General features: G+C 37.5%; 1 protein-coding gene and 1 long non-coding RNA gene across 6 annotated transcripts in view; both read left to right on the top strand.

The window, feature by feature from the left end:
• arnt2 (aryl-hydrocarbon receptor nuclear translocator 2) overlaps window positions 1-22,353 on the top strand; it is a 161,662-nt gene that overhangs the window by 74,977 nt on the left and 64,332 nt on the right. For 3 of the 4 annotated variants that reach the window (XM_081604958.1, XM_081604957.1, XM_081604959.1), the window contains exons 7-11: window positions 3,298-3,363; window positions 3,996-4,081; window positions 4,783-4,859; window positions 5,328-5,462; window positions 19,971-20,049. In XM_081604958.1, the coding sequence (XP_081461084.1) occupies window positions 3,298-3,363; window positions 3,996-4,081; window positions 4,783-4,859; window positions 5,328-5,462; window positions 19,971-20,049 (443 nt within the window). The remainder of the gene's footprint in view (window positions 1-3,297; window positions 3,364-3,995; window positions 4,082-4,782; window positions 4,860-5,327; window positions 5,463-19,970; window positions 20,050-22,353) is intronic. The other variant, XM_008405010.3, reaches the window with a different exon arrangement.
• LOC108166182 (uncharacterized) lies at window positions 11,186-15,230 on the top strand. Of its 2 annotated transcripts, XR_001776456.2 has the most exons (3): window positions 11,186-11,949; window positions 13,853-13,927; window positions 14,842-15,230. It is a non-coding gene; the product is annotated as an uncharacterized LOC108166182 (long non-coding RNA). The 2 variants fall into 2 exon arrangements; XR_014086826.1 differs by lacking the exon at window positions 11,186-11,949 and having other exon boundaries at window positions 11,956-13,927.

Genomic DNA, 22,353 nt, shown 5'->3' with positions numbered 1-22,353 from the left:
TTTTGCTGCACAAACCAGCACAAACGTAGCCGAGTTGATTGACACCCATTTTGTCTGGTTTGAAGAAGGTGGGTGGGGGGTTGACCTTGGATGACCTCTAGAAACATTTCTTTATATCTTTAAAATGATAGCAGCACAAACGAAAATGATTGCTGCACAAACCAGCACAAACGTAGTCGAGTTGATTGACACCAATTTTGTCTGATTTGAAGAAGGTGGGGGGGCTGGTTGACCTTTTGACCTTTACCTTTTCATTAATATCTTCAAAGCCAAAGCAGCACAAACGAAAATTTTTGCTGCACAAACCAGCACAAACGTAGCCGAGTTGATTGACACCCATTTTGTCTGGTTTGAAGAAGGTGGGTCGGGGGTTGACCTTGGATGACCTCTAGAAACATTTCTTTATATCTTTAAAATGATAGCAGCACAAACGAAAATTTTTGCTGCACAAACCAGCACAAACGTAGTCGAGTTGATTGACACCAATTTTGTCTGATTTGAAGAAGGTGGGGGGGCTGGTTGACCTTTTGACCTTTATCTTTTCATTAATATCTTCAAAGCCAAAGCAGCACAAACGAAAATTTTTGCTGCACAAACCAGCACAAACGTAGCCGAGTTGATTGACACCCATTTTGTCTGGTTTGAAGAAGGTGGGTGGGGGGTTGACCTTGGATGACCTCTAGAAACATTTCTTTATATCTTTAAAATGATAGCGGCACAAACAAAAAATTTTGCTGCACAAACCAGCACACACATAGCACAAACGTTTGACACCAATTTTGTCTGATTTGAAGAAGGTGGGGGGGCCAACTTCACTCAGGTTCCTGACTCCACTAAGGGACAAGGGTGTAAGAAAATGGATGCATGGATGGTATTTCAATACAGTTTAGTCCCATTTAAGTTTTAATTCGGCACACAAAGATTTTGGTGGATTATAAGTAAATGTCAATATCTGTGTTTTTCACATTCAATTTATATCTTGCAAATTCACTAAAGCTGCTCAAGCGCTGGAATAATGTAGGCAACTATGTGTTTGGTTCGTTTATGTATAACCAACACATCATCCGCATATAGTGCCACTTTGTGTGCATCACCAGAAATGGTTTTACCTTATTGTCTGTCTGCCTTATTAGTTGGGCAAACGGTTCTATGTAAAAGGCAAACAGAGAATCCACATCCTTGTCTCGTTCCACGCTCTAATTCAAAGGTATTTGACAGATGTCGATTGATTTTTATCCGTGCATTTGGTTTTGTGTATACTGACATGACTACGTCAATAAAATTGGAGTGGAAACCAAAACGTCTCAAGTACTTTATGTAGAAAGTCCCAGCTTATTGTATCGAAAGCTTTTTCAGTGTAGAGGCTGATCACTGCAGCTGGTGTTTGGCATTTTTTAATATGGTTCAAGATATGCAATGTGCAACATATATTATTATGGGTTTGTCTCCGTGAAATAAAACCGGTCTGATCTGTATGAATAAGTTTTGGGAATATCTCCTGTATTCTCCTTGAGAGAATTGATGTAAATTGCTTATAATCAATATTAAGTACAGAGATAGGTCTGTAAGAACTGCAGCTCAGATGGTCTTTTCCTTCTTTTGGAATAACAGATATTGTAGCCTTTTTCCATGTTGGTGGCATTTTACCCTCTTTCAGAGCCATGTTAAGAATTTGAAGGAGGAATGGTGATAACTCTAACTTAAATTGCTTGTACTATTTGGACGGAAATCCATTTGGACCAGGAGATTTATTTGTTTTAAGTTTTGTAATGGCATAAGAGAGCTCAAGCTCTGTGATATTATCCATTAACCTTTGATTTTGATAATGCAACAATACAGGTAGGTTAAGTTGTTCCAGGAATTGTTTATAGTAAGTTTGGAAAGCTTGTGGATTTCATTTTGTCTATATACATACCTCTTAGAATTTGGGTCCCTTAAGAGTTTAGAAAATTTAACCCTCGATTCATAATATTTTTGTTTAGTATAACTCATCTGTTTTCGTATTAAGCATTAAGTTTGTTTCTTAATATTTCAAGCTTTATACTCTGTTCTGGTTTTAATTATTTCTTATGTTTTTGTCTCAACCTCTTTTATTTTATTTTCTCTTTTTTTTTGGACGCAAAAAAATATAATTTCACCCCTCATAACTGCTTTTATTGTATCCCAAACTATTTCTGGACTAACCTCTCCGTTATTGTTTTCTTTTAGAAATATATTTATATCAGATTTGATTAGTTTTATAAATTGGAAGTCATTCAGTACACTTGTATTTAATTTCCATTGTGTACTTTTAGGGTCCTCATCTAATTTTAAAGTTAACAGGGGGGCATGATCAGAGAGGTCAATGTTGCCTGTCTCACAGTTACAAATCTTATGACAATTTCTTTTAAAAGTAAAGAAATAATCTATTCTAGAATATACCGTATGTGCATGAGAAGTCTGCACCTCTAGATATCTATAACACCATATTCTGACATGAGATTTTTAATTTTCTTTAGAAAAAAATGTTTGGGGAATTTGTTTTGATGAGTCCTGCCATGGATTGAGTCTTGTATTCCAATCCCCTCCACAAATAAGAATACCCGTTGATTAGTGATGGGTCCGGCAACACCGATGCATCAACGCATGTGTCAAGCTCCATAGACCAAAACCCGTGTCAGTGTGTGTATTGGTTTCAGCAAGTCACGTGACCGATACAGGAACTGTTTCGAAATGACATTAAAGTGCCAAACTGTGTTTATTTTGGGTGAATCTCCGTAATTTAATTAATTTAATTCCCTGTTGTTGTTATTAATAAATAATTATTTAATTGAATTGAACCAACATACGCTTCACTTCCCCAAGAATATACCAGAATTAGAATGAGTCATTATCGCCTTACCCTGAATGACCCAAGAATTTCAACCTGTCATTAATGCTAAATACAGCGAGGCTTGTTTTAAGAACCAGTTAGTGTAGGTTTCTCTTAGATAATTTCTGTTAATATGATTCAGAAAGAGTAAATATTGATGTTTTAATGCAATAATGGGCCCCATCCAGGTGGCGAGACCTGAGATTAGATCGTTCCAAAGTCCAACAGTAGGGTCCTCAAATGTCTTCATGCTTTGTTCCGTTATGGGACAGAACAAAGCCTCATGAACCTTTGTTCATGAGGCAGGGGACATCTCTCTTGTTCCATTCACATCTTCTCACAGTTTTGACATGTTTAACACAGGTTGTGGCATTTACAAACTGTTCTTAAATGTTCCAGTGTATGCCGTCATGAGTTGGAGTCTCATGTGCGTGTTTGTCATTTAGGTGTGGAAGTGCACCACTGGATCACATCTCCCTAAATCGTCTGTCTAACATGAGGAAAAGATACAGGTAGAGTCTGAGTCCAAAAACAGCTATGATTCAGAATTTTAGTGGATTTTGACTTTATCCTTTGTAAAATATGAATAATGTTTTGTGATAACCAATAGGGAAAGAAACATAGTTTTCATAGTAAACTGCTTTTAGTAACTTTGACATATGCAGCCTTTTTCTGCCTCACTTTTTATATTCAAAGTCCACGATAAAATGTTTTTTTTTTTGTCAATGCTGAGGCTGCAGCACATGTCTAATATTTAGATAATTTTTTTATGCATAAAGAAAGAATTCTGGGACAGAATGTTTAAGCCGGAAGTGGTACTCGAGACTTGATTTTCATCCAGCAGCCCACAGAGATGTTTCATTGCACTGCAGTAGATGTGAGCATGAAACAGAAAACACACACACACACCAAACACACACACACACGCACACCCACACACACACATGCGCACGCACACACACACACACACACACACACACACACACACACACACACACACATAATGACTCTTCTGTCAGACACATGTGGTTTATGTGTAAAAAGCCTGTATGAAAGAGAGTAGCAGTTATATTGTTGTTTAATCATCTGTATGTTTCACCCTAATCTGCAGCTGTGTTTCTGTCCTTCCATGTTTGATTATCAGGAATGGCTTGGGACCATCCAAAGAAGGAGAGGCTCAGTACTCTGTGGTGCATTGCACTGGGTACATCAAAGCCTGGCCCCCTGCAGGTAAACAGATGTTCTGCAGCTGCAGTTGGGCTTTCCCACACAACTCCAGCAATTTGACATAGTTTGACCTCTGTTCAGATAAATGCTTCCATCTAGTTTTGTGAAATACTATTATTTTGTCTAATCAATTTCTCAGCAAACATTTAGATTTCTGTTATTTTGATGCCAACACAGAGGATTATTTCTGGGAAATTTCTAGGAAGCTCAGATCTCTCAGTGCAACTACCCAAACTGACGAATTTTCATAAAGAGTGTTTGAGTGGAATGAGAAGCCACTTTCACACAAATTCAATATCTGAAGACAGGAAAAACAGTTACAAGTATTAGCATTTGGTCCTGGTGGATCAGAGCCAGGTTATGAGTTGAGGTTCAGTGGATGAGAAGAAACAAAAGCAAGAGACAAAGCAGAGTGGGCAAACTATTTCAGAAATGAGCTGGAAAATGTTGAGGTGTATGATCTAAATGTTCTCCTGAATAGACTCTGCTCTGAGTAACAGAGAGCGATTCTTTCGTCTTCATGCTCACACTGGCTCGGACACTGTCTGCAGCAGGTTTAATCATCACTTCCAATTAGTTCCTCACAGAACATCACTAAAGCTCTGGCTTTTATTGCAAAATATAGTCCTTTCTCCTTTATTCGTGCATTATTCCTAACTCTCATTGCACCTGTTATGACATCTTCCTTTCCCTCTATAACTCAGGCATGACCATACCAGAAGAGGATTCAGAGGCGGGTCAGACAGGAAAATACTGCCTGGTGGCCATTGGGAGACTGCAGGTGTGTTTCAGCTCAACCACTATAACAGCAGACTCAACTCCCACATCATGACTGCACAGCAGCTTCCTCTTTGATCTGCCTAGAACTCTGACTCTTTCCACATATCAACATATAAGCCTTGCATTCCAGTGTCCCAGAAGAAGTGATGCCATGAGAAAATGCCCTTCCTGCACATTAACCACCTTTTGATCATTGGCCCTCACTGTCAAATAAAACCAGCTCATTATTATCTGGTGTACATAGACAGATGGTCTACTGATCCTTATTATGAAAATAATCACATAATGACACAATTACATTGTAGGTAAGTATCTTCACACTGCAGTTTAACAGAACTGACAGCAGCTAAATGAAAGCCAAAAACCAGCACACAGTTCTGTGGTTTTCTTATTATTTCAACACGTGTGGCTTTCTTTAAGACCTATTCTCCATTGCTGCATGATGTAGTGACCTTTGCGTCTGTTTCAGGTAACCAGCTCTCCAGTCTCCATGGATATGAATGGCCTCTCAGTTCCAACAGAGTTCCTCTCACGTCACAACTCAGATGGTGTCATCACGTTTGTTGATCCACGCTGCATTAACGTCATTGGTTATCAACCTCAGGTAAGCTCTCTAGGATTTCACAACTTCCTTCTTGTAGATGCTGTGTTGCTCCTTCAGATTTTCAGAAACGTTGTTAGAGAACACTGGCTGGTACAGTCAAAACTGGTTATTTTCTTTGGTCATTAAAAAAGCTGCTAACACTGCTTTACGTATGTTTGTTTTCTAAGATTTTACTGAATCATGAAGAATCAGTGTTTATGGCTACATAAGGAGGCAAAATAGATGTTGGTTTTTCAACCACTCCTTTGAGTGCTCAGCAACATGAGGTTTCCAGTATATAGGTGCTGGTCAAAAATTATAATGTTATTTAAAAGTTGATTTAAATCAGTAATTCCATTCAAACAGTAAAATTTGTATATGTATTCTGTATTCATTTCATACAGACTGATAAATTTCAAATGTTTTTCTTTTAGTGTTGACGATTATTACTGACAATTAATGAAAACTCCAAACTCAGTATCTCAGAAAATTAGAATATTGTGAAAAGATTCAATATTGAAGACCCCTGGTGCCACACACTAATCATCTAATTAACTCAAAACACATGCAAATGCTTTTAAATAATCTCTCAGTCAAGTTCTGTAGGCTACACAATCATGGGGGTGACTGTTAAGCCTACAGTTGTCCAAAAGATGACCGTTGACATCTTACACGAGAGGGTAAGACACAAACGTCATTGCTAAAGAGGCTGGCTGTTCAGAACTCCTTGTTCAAGCACATTCATAGAGAGGAGAATGGGAGGAAAAGATGTGGTAGAAAAAAAGTGGACATGCAATCAGGATAGCCACATCCTGGAGAGGATTGTGAAACAAAACCCACTGAAAAATGTTGGGGAAAGCTACAAAGAGTATACTGCAGCTGCTGAAGTCAGTGCTTCTAGAATCACCACACAGATTTATGCAAGACATGGGTTTCAGCTGTTACATTCCTTTTGTCAAGCCACTCTTGAACATTGACGGCACAGAAGCATCTCACCTGAGCTAAAGTCAAAAGGACTGGACTGCTACTGAGTGGTCTAAAGTTATCTTCTCTGATGAAAGTCAATTTTGAATTTCCTTTGGAAATCAAGGTCCCAGAGCCTGGGGGAAGAGAGGAGAGGCACAGAATACATGTTGCTTCAGGTCTAGTCAAAGTTTCCACAGTTAGTGATGGTTTAGGGTGCCATGTCATCTTCTGGTTTTGGTCCACTGTGTTTTCTGAGGTCCAAGATCAAAACAACTGTCTACCATAAAGTTTTAGAGCACGTCATGCTTCCTATTGCTGACCAACTTTATAGAGATGCAGATTTAATTTTCCAACAGAACTTGGCACCCGCACACAGTGCCAGAGTTACCAGTACATGTTTTAAGGACCATGGCATCCCTGTTCTTAATTGACCAGCAGACTCGCCTGACTTTAGAATATTTTCCGTATTTGACCGGTTATTTTTTTAAACGACTGGAAAATTTAAAGCCCGTCAGTCATCTGACAGGTTATAATTAACACCCTTGACTGGTGCACATGTGCAAAGAGCTCATCGCAGAGGCAACTAAAATCAATCAATAAAAATCCTTTTTGAATATCATCTCATGAACACTGAGCTAAATGGGTCTTTCTGACCAGGAGCTGACAGTGTGTTGAAGAGATATGTACCGGACGCCTTGGAGCGCGTCTGGTTCAGAAGCGCATTACAAACCTTTGGTAGAAATGGCACATTTAATTTCAGTCTCCATTACATACAGAACAGAGAAACCTAAAGAGAATGCAGCGTTGTTAATCCATTTATAGTCTAAACAGAGGAGCCGGCAGTTTATTTTGAGGAAATAAATAAAAGTGCAGAAATTAATTAAGCCGTAACATGCGCAGTCCACTGCACAACCAATGCGGACGCGTCTCCGCCGCTGCGAAGAATTAAACTTAACTCATCCTGCACTGTAAAAAAAAAAACTGCCTCAATTTACGGTAAAAAACTGGCAGCTGTGGTTTTTCAAAATACGGTAAAATACTGGCAACCAAAACTGCCAGTTTTTACCGTGTTTTCAAAATACGGTAAAATACTGGCAACCAAAACTGCCAGTTTTTTACCGTATTTTAGAAATACGGTATATTAACGTTTTTTTAAGAGTACGGTAAAATTCTGGCAACAAAAACTGCTAGTATTTTACCGTATTTTTAAAATGCTGAATTTTACTGTTTTTTAAAAATATGGTAAAATTCTGGCAACCAAAACTGCCAGTATTTTACCGTATTTCCCAAATACGGTAAAATACCGTATTTCCTAAAATATCTTAAATAAAAAATGTAAATGTGGTTTTGCCATAGTAAATACGGTCATGCTGCCTAAGGCCTATGCCGTGTTTTTCACTTAATTATATAAGTGAAAAACACGGCCAGACTGTATGATATATTGACATTTTATTGTAATAAAACCCCAAAAACCTTATGGTAAATTACTGGTCACTGTTCTTACCAGCATTTGACCATAAAAAAATAGTACAACACACAGGGAAGTGTAACTTGTCAGCATTTCTATACAGAAAGTTAAAAAGAAAATAAATTCAAATTAAACAAAAATACAGATTACGAGTAATCCACTTAAAGAAACTATTTCTATTTTAAAATTTAGTTAAAAATAGAGCCGATTCTATTTTCTGTCCAGTTTCCTCACGGTATTACTGAGATCTGGAAAACAAAACAAACAAAAAAAAACAGCATGTGTCCACATAAGACATAACCTATTGTAGAAGAAAAACCGGTGATAAAAGGATTCTTGTTCTGGGTTGAGAGTAACAAGTCACCAAGTTCAGATTTTGCTCAGGATGGTTGTAGTCTTCCCAGTCACAGGTTGAACTTGAGACTCACATGTTGTCAATCGGGTGTTTTCTCTCTGCTGGAAGACAAAGAAAGCAAAAGTTAGAAAGATGCACTACATGAACATCATATAAATGCACCATTCGCTTAAATGTTTGTTTCACCTTTGTTGACTTGCATATGGAGACTTCAACCAGGCGGAGTGATCATTTCTGACTGAAAATTCAGTAGTTCTTAAACTTTTGTTTGCTGTCGACAGGTGTGATCCTCTCTGCAACCTGACAAAATACACAAACAAAAAACATAAATAAAAACAAATATAACTGTTCTAGGCAATTTATGAAATAGATACTCACCATTTATCTGAGTCTCATGAAGTTGTCTTCAAACATTTATGTAAGTTACAATTCCTGCAAGTTAGCAGAAACAAAGCTGTAAATGTGTACACTTTTCATACAGGCAAACAAATAGATACACCTGAGACAATTTATGCTATGTTAGTTTTTCTCAGTCACTTTTGGTGCATTTCTCAAGTCATTGTTGGCATTTACAAAACGGTAAGCACATTTCTCAAAACAATTTGCAGAAACAGCAAAAATAGCATTTGTTTGCTTGAAAAATCCTTAGTTCAGCTCTCAAAATTCTGTCAGTTAACATATCAGTGACTCAAAATAATAAGTTATAGTTTCTCTATGGACAGATAAGACTTACGATAAGAATTGATTAGTCATGGGAAAATTCACATTTACGCTTTTGCTGTAATTCATTGATGGACCATGCTATGGTGATTCAGAAAGAAAAGACAGAAATGCAGAGAACAAAAAAAAGTAGAAAAGGAACCACAGGACAATCTCCTCATGGAAAACTGTACAGTGCTGTAGAGATGTTATAGATACTCAGGACTCACTTGGGAGCAATTTACCAATTCAGGACAGATTTAGAAAAGAATCAATTATAAATTAATTAAAATATGATTGACATTATGACAACTTTAAGACTTATGCATGTTAAGACTTACACAATGAACTTATGCTGTTTTGTAAGTTGAGAATTCAACAGAGACGCGTTTAACATATTTTGATCAACACAATTAAAGCAAATTACAATGGGGGAAAAGCAGAGAAGTGCACATAATCAGCTACATGATGTACAAAAGCAAAACTTGCAAAATGAATGAGAAACTCATTTTTTGATGTGCAGAAGTGACACTGAGAAATGCACCCAAACTGAGAAAAACTGTAAAATATTAATATTTAAATTCTCTTATCTTAAAATCCTTCAACTGTCATGGACCCAGTGACTTTAGTGCAAGTATTTTGGGGGTGAGAGTCAAGAGGTCAAAGAAATATATTAAATATTAGCTCTGATGCCAAGCTTCCAAGTATTACCAAAGTATTGAAACAAAAGCTAACGTGATCTTCACAGAGTTAACTTGCATGCATGAACATCTCACACTCAAAGTAATTCAAATTAATTACTGAACCAAACTTGGAAAAAGTTGCTTCTACCATTAACAATAACTTTAAGCACATGCAGTCTAAAGTAGACCAGAAATATAATCTATGCAGTCGTTCCTACAGAAACATTAATGGAAGTGTTGCATCTGAGAAAATTAAATGTTCCATATAGTAAAAATATCTAGCTGCAGTGCATGTACATTAGCAGCATGGCTCAGAAATTACACATTTCTTTATCAGTTGGTTAAAGTTAGCTAACTTCAGTTAAAACCGTGAAAGGGTCTCACCTGTGATGCAGAGTTGTGTTTCCTTCTCCTCCTCCTGAATGCGCAAAAATAGCAAAAGCTTGATTTCAAAGACAGCAGCCGCATCCTGACAAGGACCAGGCCTGCTAGGCTCTCAGCACCCTGAGCTAGCACCTGCTAGTTAGCAGCCTTAGCTAGCGCACTGTGACTTTACTGTGTTGAGTTCAGGACACCACAGTACCACCACTGTGGTGTCAGGAAACTGTGGTGCAAGTTTCTTTTAACACAGTTAAAAGAAACTTACTGCTGATGCTGAAGGATCAAGCAGCAATACAAACTAGATAATTATTTGTTTACATGACAAATAACAGTCTCCATTTACTGTATTTACCACAATAACAAAATGAAAAATTCTATAGAGTATTCTCTACTAATAGCACAATATTTAAAACCAAGTGTGGGATTTATGAAACTTCAATGAAGGGTGACTTCACAACTTTTATCATTTTGGATAGCACTAGAATTGTTTTTTATTGAAGTTTCACATATCAGATAAAGGTTTCACAAATCCCACACTTGGTTTTAAATATTCTGATGTGAGTTGAGAATAATCTAGCCCAGATTTGAAGAGTCTAGGTGTTGTAGTTTTTTAGCTAGAGTAAATTAAAGACGCTGATGGTAGTGAAAAATTAGGTGGAATTGCCCTTTAGCCATTTCCCAAATTGGAAGCAGCAATTGGAAACCAACTTCAGCTTCATCCAAGCAAGAGGGGCTAACATACAGTTCTCTTAATGTACAAGAAATCTATGGTCGGCATAAAATTAATCTCAAATTCATCATTTAATCAAATATTCTCATAAATGATGGTGGCGTTGGCTGTAGGAGTTAGCTTTGCAATCGGTGAGTTGCCAGATCGATGCCTGGTCTACTGCTGAGATTTCAGTTTGGTGTATTAAAGGCATTATTAAAAAAGAAACCAAAATATCACACCAGCATTCTGTTCTTTGTAAAAATTAATTTTGCAGTCTTGTTTATGGTTTTACATTGTAGATATAAATATCAGCAACATTTTTAATTTTCGCTGATTAGTACTGTTAAGTTTAGGGTAATTAACTGCTGGCAATATTACAATATTTTTCTACGAACTTTACAATTACTTATATTTTTACAATATATTTCTGTATTTTCTACATTCATGACTGTCAAAATTACTTAGGATGTATGTTTATTGAGTAATGATAATTCCACGTATTTTCTAAGGTAGTATAATGCTTTGGATATTACAGTCAGTTTCTGTTGGTATTTTACCTTTTTTTTTTACCATAGATTTACGGATTTTTTTTTTTGCAGTGTCGACTTGCTGTAATTCCATGTATTTTCTACGGTAACAAAATGATTTGTGTGTGTGTAAAATGTTTTGTCCGTGCGTAACAGAATTTGTGCGTGCGTAACAGGACTTGTGCGTGTGTAAAAATATCTATGTGTGTGTAATACTCGATTTGTAAAACTTAAAAATAAAACAAACCTTCTCCTACGCCTATACATGTTGAAAAAGTACACCCAAATCACCTGGTACACACACATAAAACTATATTTACACACAAATCCGGTTACGAGTGCACAACTGTTTTTGAGACTCATTTCACGCTTCGGGGAAGCTCCCAGATTTGTGTGTACATGGTGCGTTTACATGCTAGTAAAAGCTGGGACATCTGAGTTTTACTCGGAGTCTAGTGTTTTTATCCTCTGAACGTTTCTCACTGTGCTTGTGCCGAAGTGGCAAATACGTTAGTTTGCTGGAAAACGGTAGTTCTCAGCACTTCCTTATAATATCCTAAAATTATTTATAGACATATTGTGCGTTTTTGAATGGTACAGGAGACTACTAAGTGGTCTGAAAAAGGACCACTGGGTGGCGGAATGGTTCGCTGGCCGGAAAAATAGACAGGCAAACCCAGAAGCAAGACGGAGCGTCCAAGTGATCTGTCCTCTGAAGTAAGTAGGAGCTAAACCTGCAGGCTTTGCTCTCCGATTATAATGAGACATGGAGTAATATAAATGATTTCAGATTACGTTTTATATGTCTGGTATTTTGATACTCGGCCCTCCTCATATGTTTCTGTTAGCGGGAGCTAATGTTTATGTGAGCTATGCTACGTTAGCTGTTGGAAGCTGAGTCCGTGTATTTTTATTGTCTCACTCTGCAGTTTGATAATCTGTCTTCAGTCTAGGCCTGTCACGATAACAAATTTTGCTGGAGGATTAATTGTCTAAGAAATTATTGCGATAAACGATAATATTGTACCTTTTGACACTGATTTAATGGAAATGACTAATAATGCATGCGATTTCCTGCCATAGATAGATACTTTATTTTTAAAAGAACACATAACACTGGCACTGATTAACTAAATAAACAAAACAACCCAACACAAAAATAAAATGGATTCTCAGTGTCCATTAACAAAAAACGTACTTGAATAAAAACTAAACAACATAAAGCCAAAGTGGAAATAAATACTGCATTCAACCAAAAGAGTGCAGATTATGAAGTCTGTATACTATATTGCCCTTCAGTAATCACTAGATTTAAATGGATAAGATGGGCACATCCGACTACCTAATGCAGTAGTTCATACTACACGATTTTTTTCCCCCTTTTTTCCCCTTATAACAATCTTAGATCGTTGGCCGATCCAAGATTGTCGCTGGTGATTTCGTAACTGATCATCCTGCAGTGTGTGGTGTGTTAAGGTAGATTGTCGTGGCCGCTCCGATCTAAATCAGGGTTTTCCCCCCGACTGGGAGCTTAACGCTGAATGTGACAGGTAGCCAATCAGAAAGCGCGGATTCTCCTTCGTGATTTCTGAGGGGAAATTACGGAGGGGAATACCAAACAGCTGACACGGCGCAACAGAAGTCCAGCGGACATTGGAGATATGTGGAAACAACATTAATATTTATTCAACATTTCGTGCAAAGAATATAGAAATGACAAGGGGAGGAGTTGGAGCCAAATTGCTACCGCAGTTGATAAATCCCGAAGGTTTTCAGCTGTTCTTCATTAACGTGACATAAATAGGTTATAATGATTTTCATTCAGTCAGGACTTTACGCTGACTCTAGCCACATGCATCACAGGTAGATTCTAGTAAAGCATTGATTAATGCCTGATTTTAAAATTACAAGTCCAGTTAACTCAGTGCTTCTCAATTCTGGTCCTCAGGCCCCCCTGCTTTGCATGTTTTAGGTGTTTCCCTTCTACCACACAGTTGGATTGAATCTGTGGGTGATTAACAGGTTTCTGCAGTACTTGATGGTCATGCAGTCATTTGAATCAGCTGTTCTGGAACAGAGGCACATCTAAAACATGCAGAGCAGGGCGGCATGAGGCCTGGAATTGAGAAGCACTGAGTTAACTGAACTTGTAGGCATTATTTTTGTGCCCATGTGGCTGGACACCACACGTCACGGCAAACCCGATCGAACCATTATACCTAGGATTTCTGTCGGCTAATGTGTGGTCTCTCAGGTTTAGAAAATGGGCCAACAATCGGCCGACAACTCGTGTAGTGTGTGCTGGACATTAGACTAAAGAAATTAGGAAGGGAGGGTCAGTGGAGAGCACCGGAGTTTAGCCTTTTTTCATTCAGTGTCACCAATAGAAAGAAAAAAAGGCAGGAAGAGACGATAAAGCCGATAATTAAAATGAGGTCGATAGGTTTAATTTATTGTCCGATTAATTGATTTATCGTTTATCGTGACAGGCCTACTTCAGCCTTAACTTTATCCCAGGTTGATCTAGTTTTATGATGCTGAAATCGGCTAGCATGTTCAGGAGATTATGTCATTTATGGATGTTGGTCACTAGCGCTGAAACCGTATTTTGTTGCTTTAGCAGTAATGAAGGTAGACCGGGACCTGCAGAAACATCATCTGCTGCAAGATTTTATTCACCAGAACAAACTGAAAGGTACGTCATTTTTGTTGACTTTTCAACATACTTAAGGATTTAGCCTAATGTTCACACATAGGCCTGTTAGAATAATCAATTAATTGGATGATAAATTTAAACAAAGTAAATCATTTCCATTGGCATGATTTATTGTTTCTCTTTTTTTCTCTCTACCAAAAACTGGATAATAAAAGTCTTCAGTTTGGTACTTTGGTCTCGGTTAGACCTTATATTGAAAATAAATTTTGTTTAAAAAGACTTCAAAATTCATTAGTTTTATTTATTCTGGATATTAAAAATGTCTTCCAGTTCCAGTGTTAAATGTTCATTAGAATTTAAAGTCTAAAGACCTTTGAGAATGTGTTGCATTATTATTTCGTCATTATCATTATATTACTTAAAAATGGTCTCAAAAGAACTATATTATCGTTTGTTGAGAACTTTTACTTATACAGTAAAAATGTTTCATGGTGACAGACCTATTCACACATCCTCCAGAATCTTTAGATTAAACTGTGTTTGTGTCTGGACCCCATTTCATTGACCCTTAAACAAATATATACCTCGTCTGCTGTTTCTGTTTGTCTTCATTTCATGTTGATTAATGTAGATGGTAAAATATATTCAGATGGTTTAGATTTTCACAAGCAGTAAATTTCTTTCTCAATTGATATTTTGACACAATTGACAGCTAATAAACACATACTTAAATAAATATGTTATGCATTTATAGCACCACTGCAAAAATAGCCTTTACAGCAAAACATTTAATGTAAAACATTTGGTAAATATAAAAAGAAAAAATTCTACATACATTGTGATGATTCAAGTAATGTTCTGTCACAGTCAGGTCTGTCAGTGCATCAGCTGATCAGGAAAATCAACATAATTTTTCTAACACTGTCTATTTGTACTTTTCTCTGCATCTTCAGACAATCAGCAGCTGAGATTCAAGGAGGTTCAACACCAAAACCTGAAGCTTCAAACTGAGCCGTCAACTGAACCAAGACGCCTTTCAAACTACAGTAGTTAACCTGCTCTGTTGGTAGACATTAGGGGGTCTCCTCAATCTGTACAGACTGACCTTGGTTGTATTTGAATACACAGCTTTATGGTGTTTTCTTTTGTTAATTGATTATAGCAAATATTTGAACATCCATGTAAGTTTTAAGACATTTCATTGTTAACTTTAGGTAGCTGTGAATTCACCCATGTTAATCTGAACCTATTTTGTTAAAGATTCAACAGATTTGTTGCATTCTTAAATATTTAATCTGTCCTTTGTGTGCAGTGAAATGAACATTAAAGTTAATTCAGGAAATACTTTTGTCATCTTCTTTCTACAGTATAAATTGAATGATGCCTCTATTAAAATCATATATTTGTGACATCAAACTTTTTTCTGTCATAAAGCAGTGGTCAAACTATGGCTAAATGTTTGTAATTTACTTTCAACAAATGGAAACCAAAATTATTTTAAAGTAAAGACACTATGTAAACTCCTCATGTACCTCAACACAGGTAAAGTTTCCACTGTATCCAAGTAAATGTGATTGCAATTGAATGACAATTGGAGGGCTTCAACTCCAGTTCATAAGTTTCAGTGTCCTCCAATCTTTAGATGTCTCTTCTTTAACACACTTGAGTCAAATCATAAGGTCAGAGGTCATTAGCAAGACTCTGGAGAACTTGACTGTCCTAAGCAGCCATTTAAATTCAGGCGTGCTGGACCAGGACGTATCTAAATGTTGCAGGACACCAGACATCGATGCCTGGATCTGAGGATCCTGTTAGAAGATCAGTGTGTTCCTGCAGCAGCTCCATCGGATCAGAAGATAGGTGAGATCTGAAAGATCCTGATGTTCCAGAAAGTGAAATAACACCAGAACCAATCCACCAGTTAGCCATTTTGTCCTGTGTAGAGATAAATATAAAATGTTATTTATACACATAGAAAGTCAATAAACTAGAATCGAAAGGCAATTTATTTCATTTAATTTTATTCACTTAGTGAATAAAGTAAAAGGCAAATAAGAATGTCTCACAAACTATATATACAAATATCAGTCAGCAACATGACTTAGGAATTTGATTGGAACCTTTTGGGCAAAAACAGATACTGTAAGAACCACACCGATAATTTTTATGGATTAAAGACTCAAACTGTGCTGAGTGGGAGAATAAAAATCCACGCTTAGCTCTCAACAGCTAACATAGCATAGCTGACATAAACATTAGCTCCCACTAACAGAAACATATGAGGAGTATCATAATACCAGACATATAAAATGTAATCTGAAATCAATTATATTACTCCATGTCTCATTATAATCAGAGGGCAAAGCCTGCAAGTTTAGCTCCTACTTACTTCAGAGGACAGACCACCGGGACGCTCCGTATTGCTTCTGGGTTTGCCTGGCTATTTCTCCGGCCAGCGAACCATTCCGCCACCCAGAGGTCCTTTTTCAGACCACTTAGTCTCCTGTACCATTCAAAAACGCACAATATGTCTATAAATAATTTTAGGATATTATAAGGAAGTGCTGAGAACTACCGTTTTCCAGCAAACTAACGTATTTGCCACTTCGGCACAAGCACAGTGAGAAACGTTCAGAGGATAAAAACACTAGACTCCGAGTAAAACTCAGATGTCCCAGCTTTTACTAGCATGTAAACGCACCATCTACACACATCTTCCCCGAAGCGTGAAATGAGTCTCAAAAACAGTTGTGCACTCGTAACCGGATTTGTGTGTAAATGCAGTTTTGTGTGTGTGTACCAGGTGATTTGGGTGTACTTTTTCAACATGTATAGGCGTAGGAGAAGGTTTATTTTATTTTTTTATTTTTACAAATCGAGTATTACACACACATAGATATTTTTACACACACACAAATCTTTTTACACACGCACAAATCCTGTTATGCACGGATAAAACATTTTACACACGCACAAATCATTTTACACACGCACAAATCTTTTTACACACACACACAGATATTTCGAGACTTTTTTCACTCCATACACATGCGGGCTGCAAAGTGAGATACAGGTGATCGGTTTTGGTGATCGGCAATAAGAAACCACGATACTTTTTCACGGAAATCGGACGATTTTGATCGATGGCCGATCGATTGGCACACCTCTAATATTAGAATTATATAAAAGCTTCCTCGGCACGCAACCAGATGGCTAGAGGCAATATTGCGATGGCAAATAACAAGGGGAAAAAAGGGCATCCCTGCCTCGTGCCCCTTCCAAGAGGAAAGAGTGAAGACACCATGTCATTTGTTTTAATTGAGGCCACAGGTGATGAGTACAACAGCTTAACCGAAAGGATGAAATCATTATTAAAACCAAATCTTTCCATTACTTCATATAAAAAACCCCATTTGACCCAGTCAAATGCCTGCGTCGAGAAATGCAATTATTTCAGATGATAAGGTGCTTGGTGTATGGACAATATTGAGAAGACATCTGGTGTTATGGAATGACTGTCGCCCAGTTATAAAGCCTGGCTGATCTAATGAAATAATGAGGTGGAGTACTCGCTGGAGACGGGTCGCAAGAATTTTAGATAAAACTTTCAAATCTACATTAAGGAGGGACATGGGTCTATAGCTGCTACACAATGAGGGATCTTTATCATTCTCAAGAATCAGGGATATTGTAGCCTCTGATAAGGTGCTAGGCAGACGCCTGTTTAAGAAGGCCTCATTATACACGTCTGTCAAGACTGGCACCAGAAGATCTATGTTGGCCTTATAATATTCTGAAGAGAAACCATCAGGGCCAGGGGATTTGCCCGAATTTAAGGCTTTTAACAAAGCTAATGAGCAGAACTCTGATATTCACCTTTAAGGCTTCCCAGAGGGTACTTATTAATATATTAGGTGAATAAAAGTGATAAAAGTAAAGTGAAAGCTGATTCTTTAAAAAAATATTTGTAGTCCTCCTCGGTAAGCAGCATAGAATTAAATCTCCAAAATTTAAAACAATGGGATTGACAGACCAGTTCTAAATCTAAGGAAGCTGGTGCCTGGTCACAAGCTTTTATTTCAGAAAGCAGTCTGATGTCAATAAGGAAAAAATCTATGCGTGTATAAGTACGGTGGGCATGGGGAAAAGAAAGGAAAACTGCTTAAGTGCCAGATTCCCATGTCTCCACAGATCCACTAGTCCCAACTGAGTTTTGAAAACATTAAGGGTTTTAGCAGCATTAAATAATAAGATTGTTTTTTTTGAGGATCTGTCTAAGTAGGTCATATTAAAGTATCCCCCCTAAATTATAGTTTTCAATATCAGGCATAGATGAAAAAAAATAAATCTGGACACAAAGCTATAATTATCCCAATTTGGACCGTAGATACTAGCTAGTATCACCAGAGAGTTTGCAATTTGCTGAACACAATTATGAAACGGCCCTCCGTGTTCGCTATTATTTTTGTGTTGTTCAAACATATTATTACAAATAAGTATGGCTGTTCCTCAAGCCTTTGCATTGAATCTAGAATGAAATACATGGCTAATCCAACTTATTTTAAGTTGCATTATCTTCCTATTACGAAGGTGTCTCTCTTGTAAGAAGATTATGACCCTTTTAAGTTGCTGCAAATGAGCCATAACCTTAGTAATCTTTTTTAATAGAATTTATTCATTTCATTTAAAACAAAACAGATGCTATACATACAAAAAAGAATATACAAAACACAAATAAAATGAAAGGTAGCAGAAGAAGAATACAATTCTTATTAGTATCTGCCCCCTTTTTCCAAAATAAACAAATTCAAACTGATAATTTTCAATTAATTAATAAATAATTAATCTTGGTGACATTTCCCAAACCTCTCACGTTTCACGAAACAACCCTAAAATTATTACCTGTGTTGGTCATACCTTACTATTCCCGAAGAGGTATATACATTACAGTAACAGTTAAATCAACATAATATCAAAATACACATCAGGATAGATATGCTGCCTCTGAATGAGTAGTCTATTGGTCATCACGGCCATCACAGTCTCTATAAAAATAGTCAGATCTAGAGCTAATTTTAGTTGTACAGATTAATCAGAAAAACAATAATCAAGTGAGTCAGCTTTGCATTAAACAAACTATAAAGAACTGTTTGAGTTCTGGAAGTGGCATATTTAATAGCAACAATAAATTCATCCATCCATCCATTTTCTTACACCCTTGTCCCTCAGTGGGGTCGGGAGGGTTGCTGGTGCCCATCTCCAGCTGGCGTACCGGATGAGAGGCGGGGTTCACCCTGGACAGGCCGCCAGTCTGTCGCAGAGACACACAGGACAAACAACCATGCACACACACACTCACACCTAGGGGCAATTTGGAGAGGCCAATTAACCTGACAGTCATGTTTTGGACCGGAGAACCTGGAGAAAACCCATGCATGCACAGGGAGAACATGCAAACTCCATGCAGAAAGACCGGGCCGGGAATTGAACCCAGAACCTTCTTGCTGCAAGGCAACAGCTCTACCAACTGCGCCACTGTGCAGCCCCAACAATAAATCCAACTAATAATTATTCCGCTGGTGGACTTGAGCTGGACAGATGAAGAGAACCAGTATAGTGCCTGGCGTCATCAGGTGAACCCAGGAACTTTCGACTCCCATTCTCGGACATGATCAACAGTTTGGCTGGGTAGCACAATGCAGGCTTGAAATACTGATTCTGAGGAAATTAGAATATTTTGTTTTCATTAGTTGTCAGTTCTAATCATCAACATTAAAATAAATAAACATTGGAAATATATCAGTCTGTGTGCAATGAATGACTATAATATAAGTTTCACTTTTTGAATGGAATTACTGACATAAATCAATCTTTTTTCTGATATTCTAATTTTATGACCACATGCAGTCATTCAACCTTTTTTGCACACACTTATTATGAGCTAATGGATTGTAGAGACCCAGAAGAGCAAAAAATAAATAAATAAATAAATAAAAGATTTAAAAAAAGGAGATGGAGAAATTATTCAATCTCTTTTTGTATGATAAATCTTTGTTAACCTCTTGTTGTCCTAAAACTGTAGGACCTGCTAGGAAAGGACATTCTGGAGTTTTGCCATCCTGAGGACCAGAGTCACCTGAGAGAAAGTTTCCAGCAGGTAGGTTCGATGTGTGGCCAGTCTTTACACCTGGCAAGTTGTTTTTTTCCCCCTGCTACTCCTGTAACTGGAAGAGGAGGGATGGATAGATGGATGGACTACTCTCTGCTCGGATCAAACCTTTGCTTCTTCTTTGCTCGATTTCAAATTCTTTTCTGCTCTCTCAAAACAAAAATGTACCATCGCCTGGCATTGTTGCAGCCAATAGAATGAAAAGCTGTGTCCAAAGGCCGGATTTGTCGCCACGCAAGACCTGTCCGAATTTGAAGTCTCAAATATCTGCTCTATTCGTCAATACATCACCTAATTGCTCATTTTCTGAGATGTCTGCATTAACAGTGGCTTCCTTCACCAGCCCACATTTCTGTCATTGCTAACTAAGTTGGATTCAATTTAAACAGGGTGTTTACACCTCAGTGAAAGAATTTAATAGTTGATTGAAAATATGTGCAGTAAACCCATAATTTGGTTCAGTAATTTTCTGAAGAATAATTTTCCTAAGATTTGAAATGGATTCAAATAAACTTGAATCAAAACTTGAGATACTAGTCCTCATATTTGTAGCCACTTTTGTGCCAAATAGATTTTAGACTATCCCCTTTTGTATTAGAAGTGTGGCTGGTTAAGCTTTTGTAAATCAGGAAATTAACCATTTTTACCGTACTTTTATCCTTTTTCAATCGTTGTCATGCTGGAGAAGAAAAACACATTAGCCAGATGTTGGACAATCAGAGTTATAATCATTCAGGCAAACAAAATATTTCTGTAACCTGCAGAGTTCTAACACTCTGCTGCATCGAGCCTTCACTTGTACCGTTAAACTTATCCTGGGGGTCAAATAGAGGTCAGAATGCAAAGGCAGTATTATAATATTATTTATTCCATTAATGAAAATATTACCATTATCCTGATGTGATGCAGGAAACTCATCAATCTGAAAATAAACATGCCATAGATATTGATTGAAGCTATTAAATTTTAAATGACCAATTGTTAATTTAGTAAGGGCTTCTATATTACTATTTCAGTCATGCAGGAAGGCACAGTATAAGAGCTCATTAAATGAACTCACAATATACCAACGTCAAATGAATAAATTCATAATTAACCATATCTTTAAACCGACTAGGAATTAGAGTCAATTTTTTCTCCACCCCCTGTTGATAAAATTTAAAAATTTGAAAGCAATTTTGCATTTACTATTCTCCAAAACTAAAATTTTACAGGGTGTGTTGCAAGTTTTCCTATTGCTGTTTGAGCTCAAAATTTAGACTCAAAGATCACCTCTTCTCTTTTTTTTTTCAGTTTTGCTCGCACGGCGGCGAGGAAATCAAACACAGCAGAAAATCAAACCCAGCAGACAAAATCAAAAACTTCCCACATATTATAATTTCCCAATGTTGACCATGGTTTTGAAACACATTGCAATAAACAGAAAAGAGTACATTTAAACATAACGTCTGCTCAGCGGCAGAAGCTTACACACACAGCTAACAGATACACACAGAGCTTTACACAGAAATGGATCCACACTTTTCAGCTCCTATTTTTGTCCTCTTTTTAACACTTATTACTTCACTTATTACTCTATAGAGGATCAGATCGCGATCAAACTTTATCTTCTTCATCTAATCTTTTCCTATGGAGGACCGCTCTCAAACACCTTGGGTTTTCTCAAGAAAAGTCTCAGATTGGCTAACCAGTTCTTTTCTGATGGCAGTACTCCCCGAGGGTAAAACCGACAAAACCTAGTCTTAATTTTCTCCGCGTCCGGCAGAAGGGGGGGACGGCCAGCTCCCACTGCAAGCCAATCGACCTTTTACTTTGACTCTTAACAACTGAACTCTTAACTTTGACTCTTAACAACTTAACGTTTAATTTTAACTTTAGCTTTAACTCTTAACAACTTAACTTTTATATTTTAACTCTTAACTTTACTCCTATGGACAACTTGAAAGCATTTAGACTAGCGGTTCTCAACGTGGGCGGTACAGCCCCCCAGGGGGGGTTCAGAGGACGGCAGGGGGCGCTGGCGGACATTTTTACAAAAGGGGGGCGTTAGGATGCCTTTGGGGGGCGTTTGGTCGAAGGTAAACTTTACACCTTAAATGCACAACAATGCCAGTTTAGACTTTGAGCAACTTGGTAAAACTGTATTGTGTAACATCAAATCATGCTTGACTGCAACTGTATCGATGGCAGTTCTTCTTCTATTCAGTGTTTGTTAGCTTCTGTTAGCTTCTTGGCGCAGCTCCGTTCTCCTGCTACTGGTAGCTAAAATCACGATACCCTCACTGTGTATCCCTCT

The sequence above is a fragment of the Poecilia reticulata genome, chromosome 3, assembly GCF_904066995.2.
Source record: "Poecilia reticulata chromosome 3, P_reticulata-male-v2, whole genome shotgun sequence".
NCBI lineage: Eukaryota > Metazoa > Chordata > Actinopteri > Cyprinodontiformes > Poeciliidae > Poecilia > Poecilia reticulata.
This window is presented reverse-complemented; position numbering and strand designations above follow the sequence as displayed.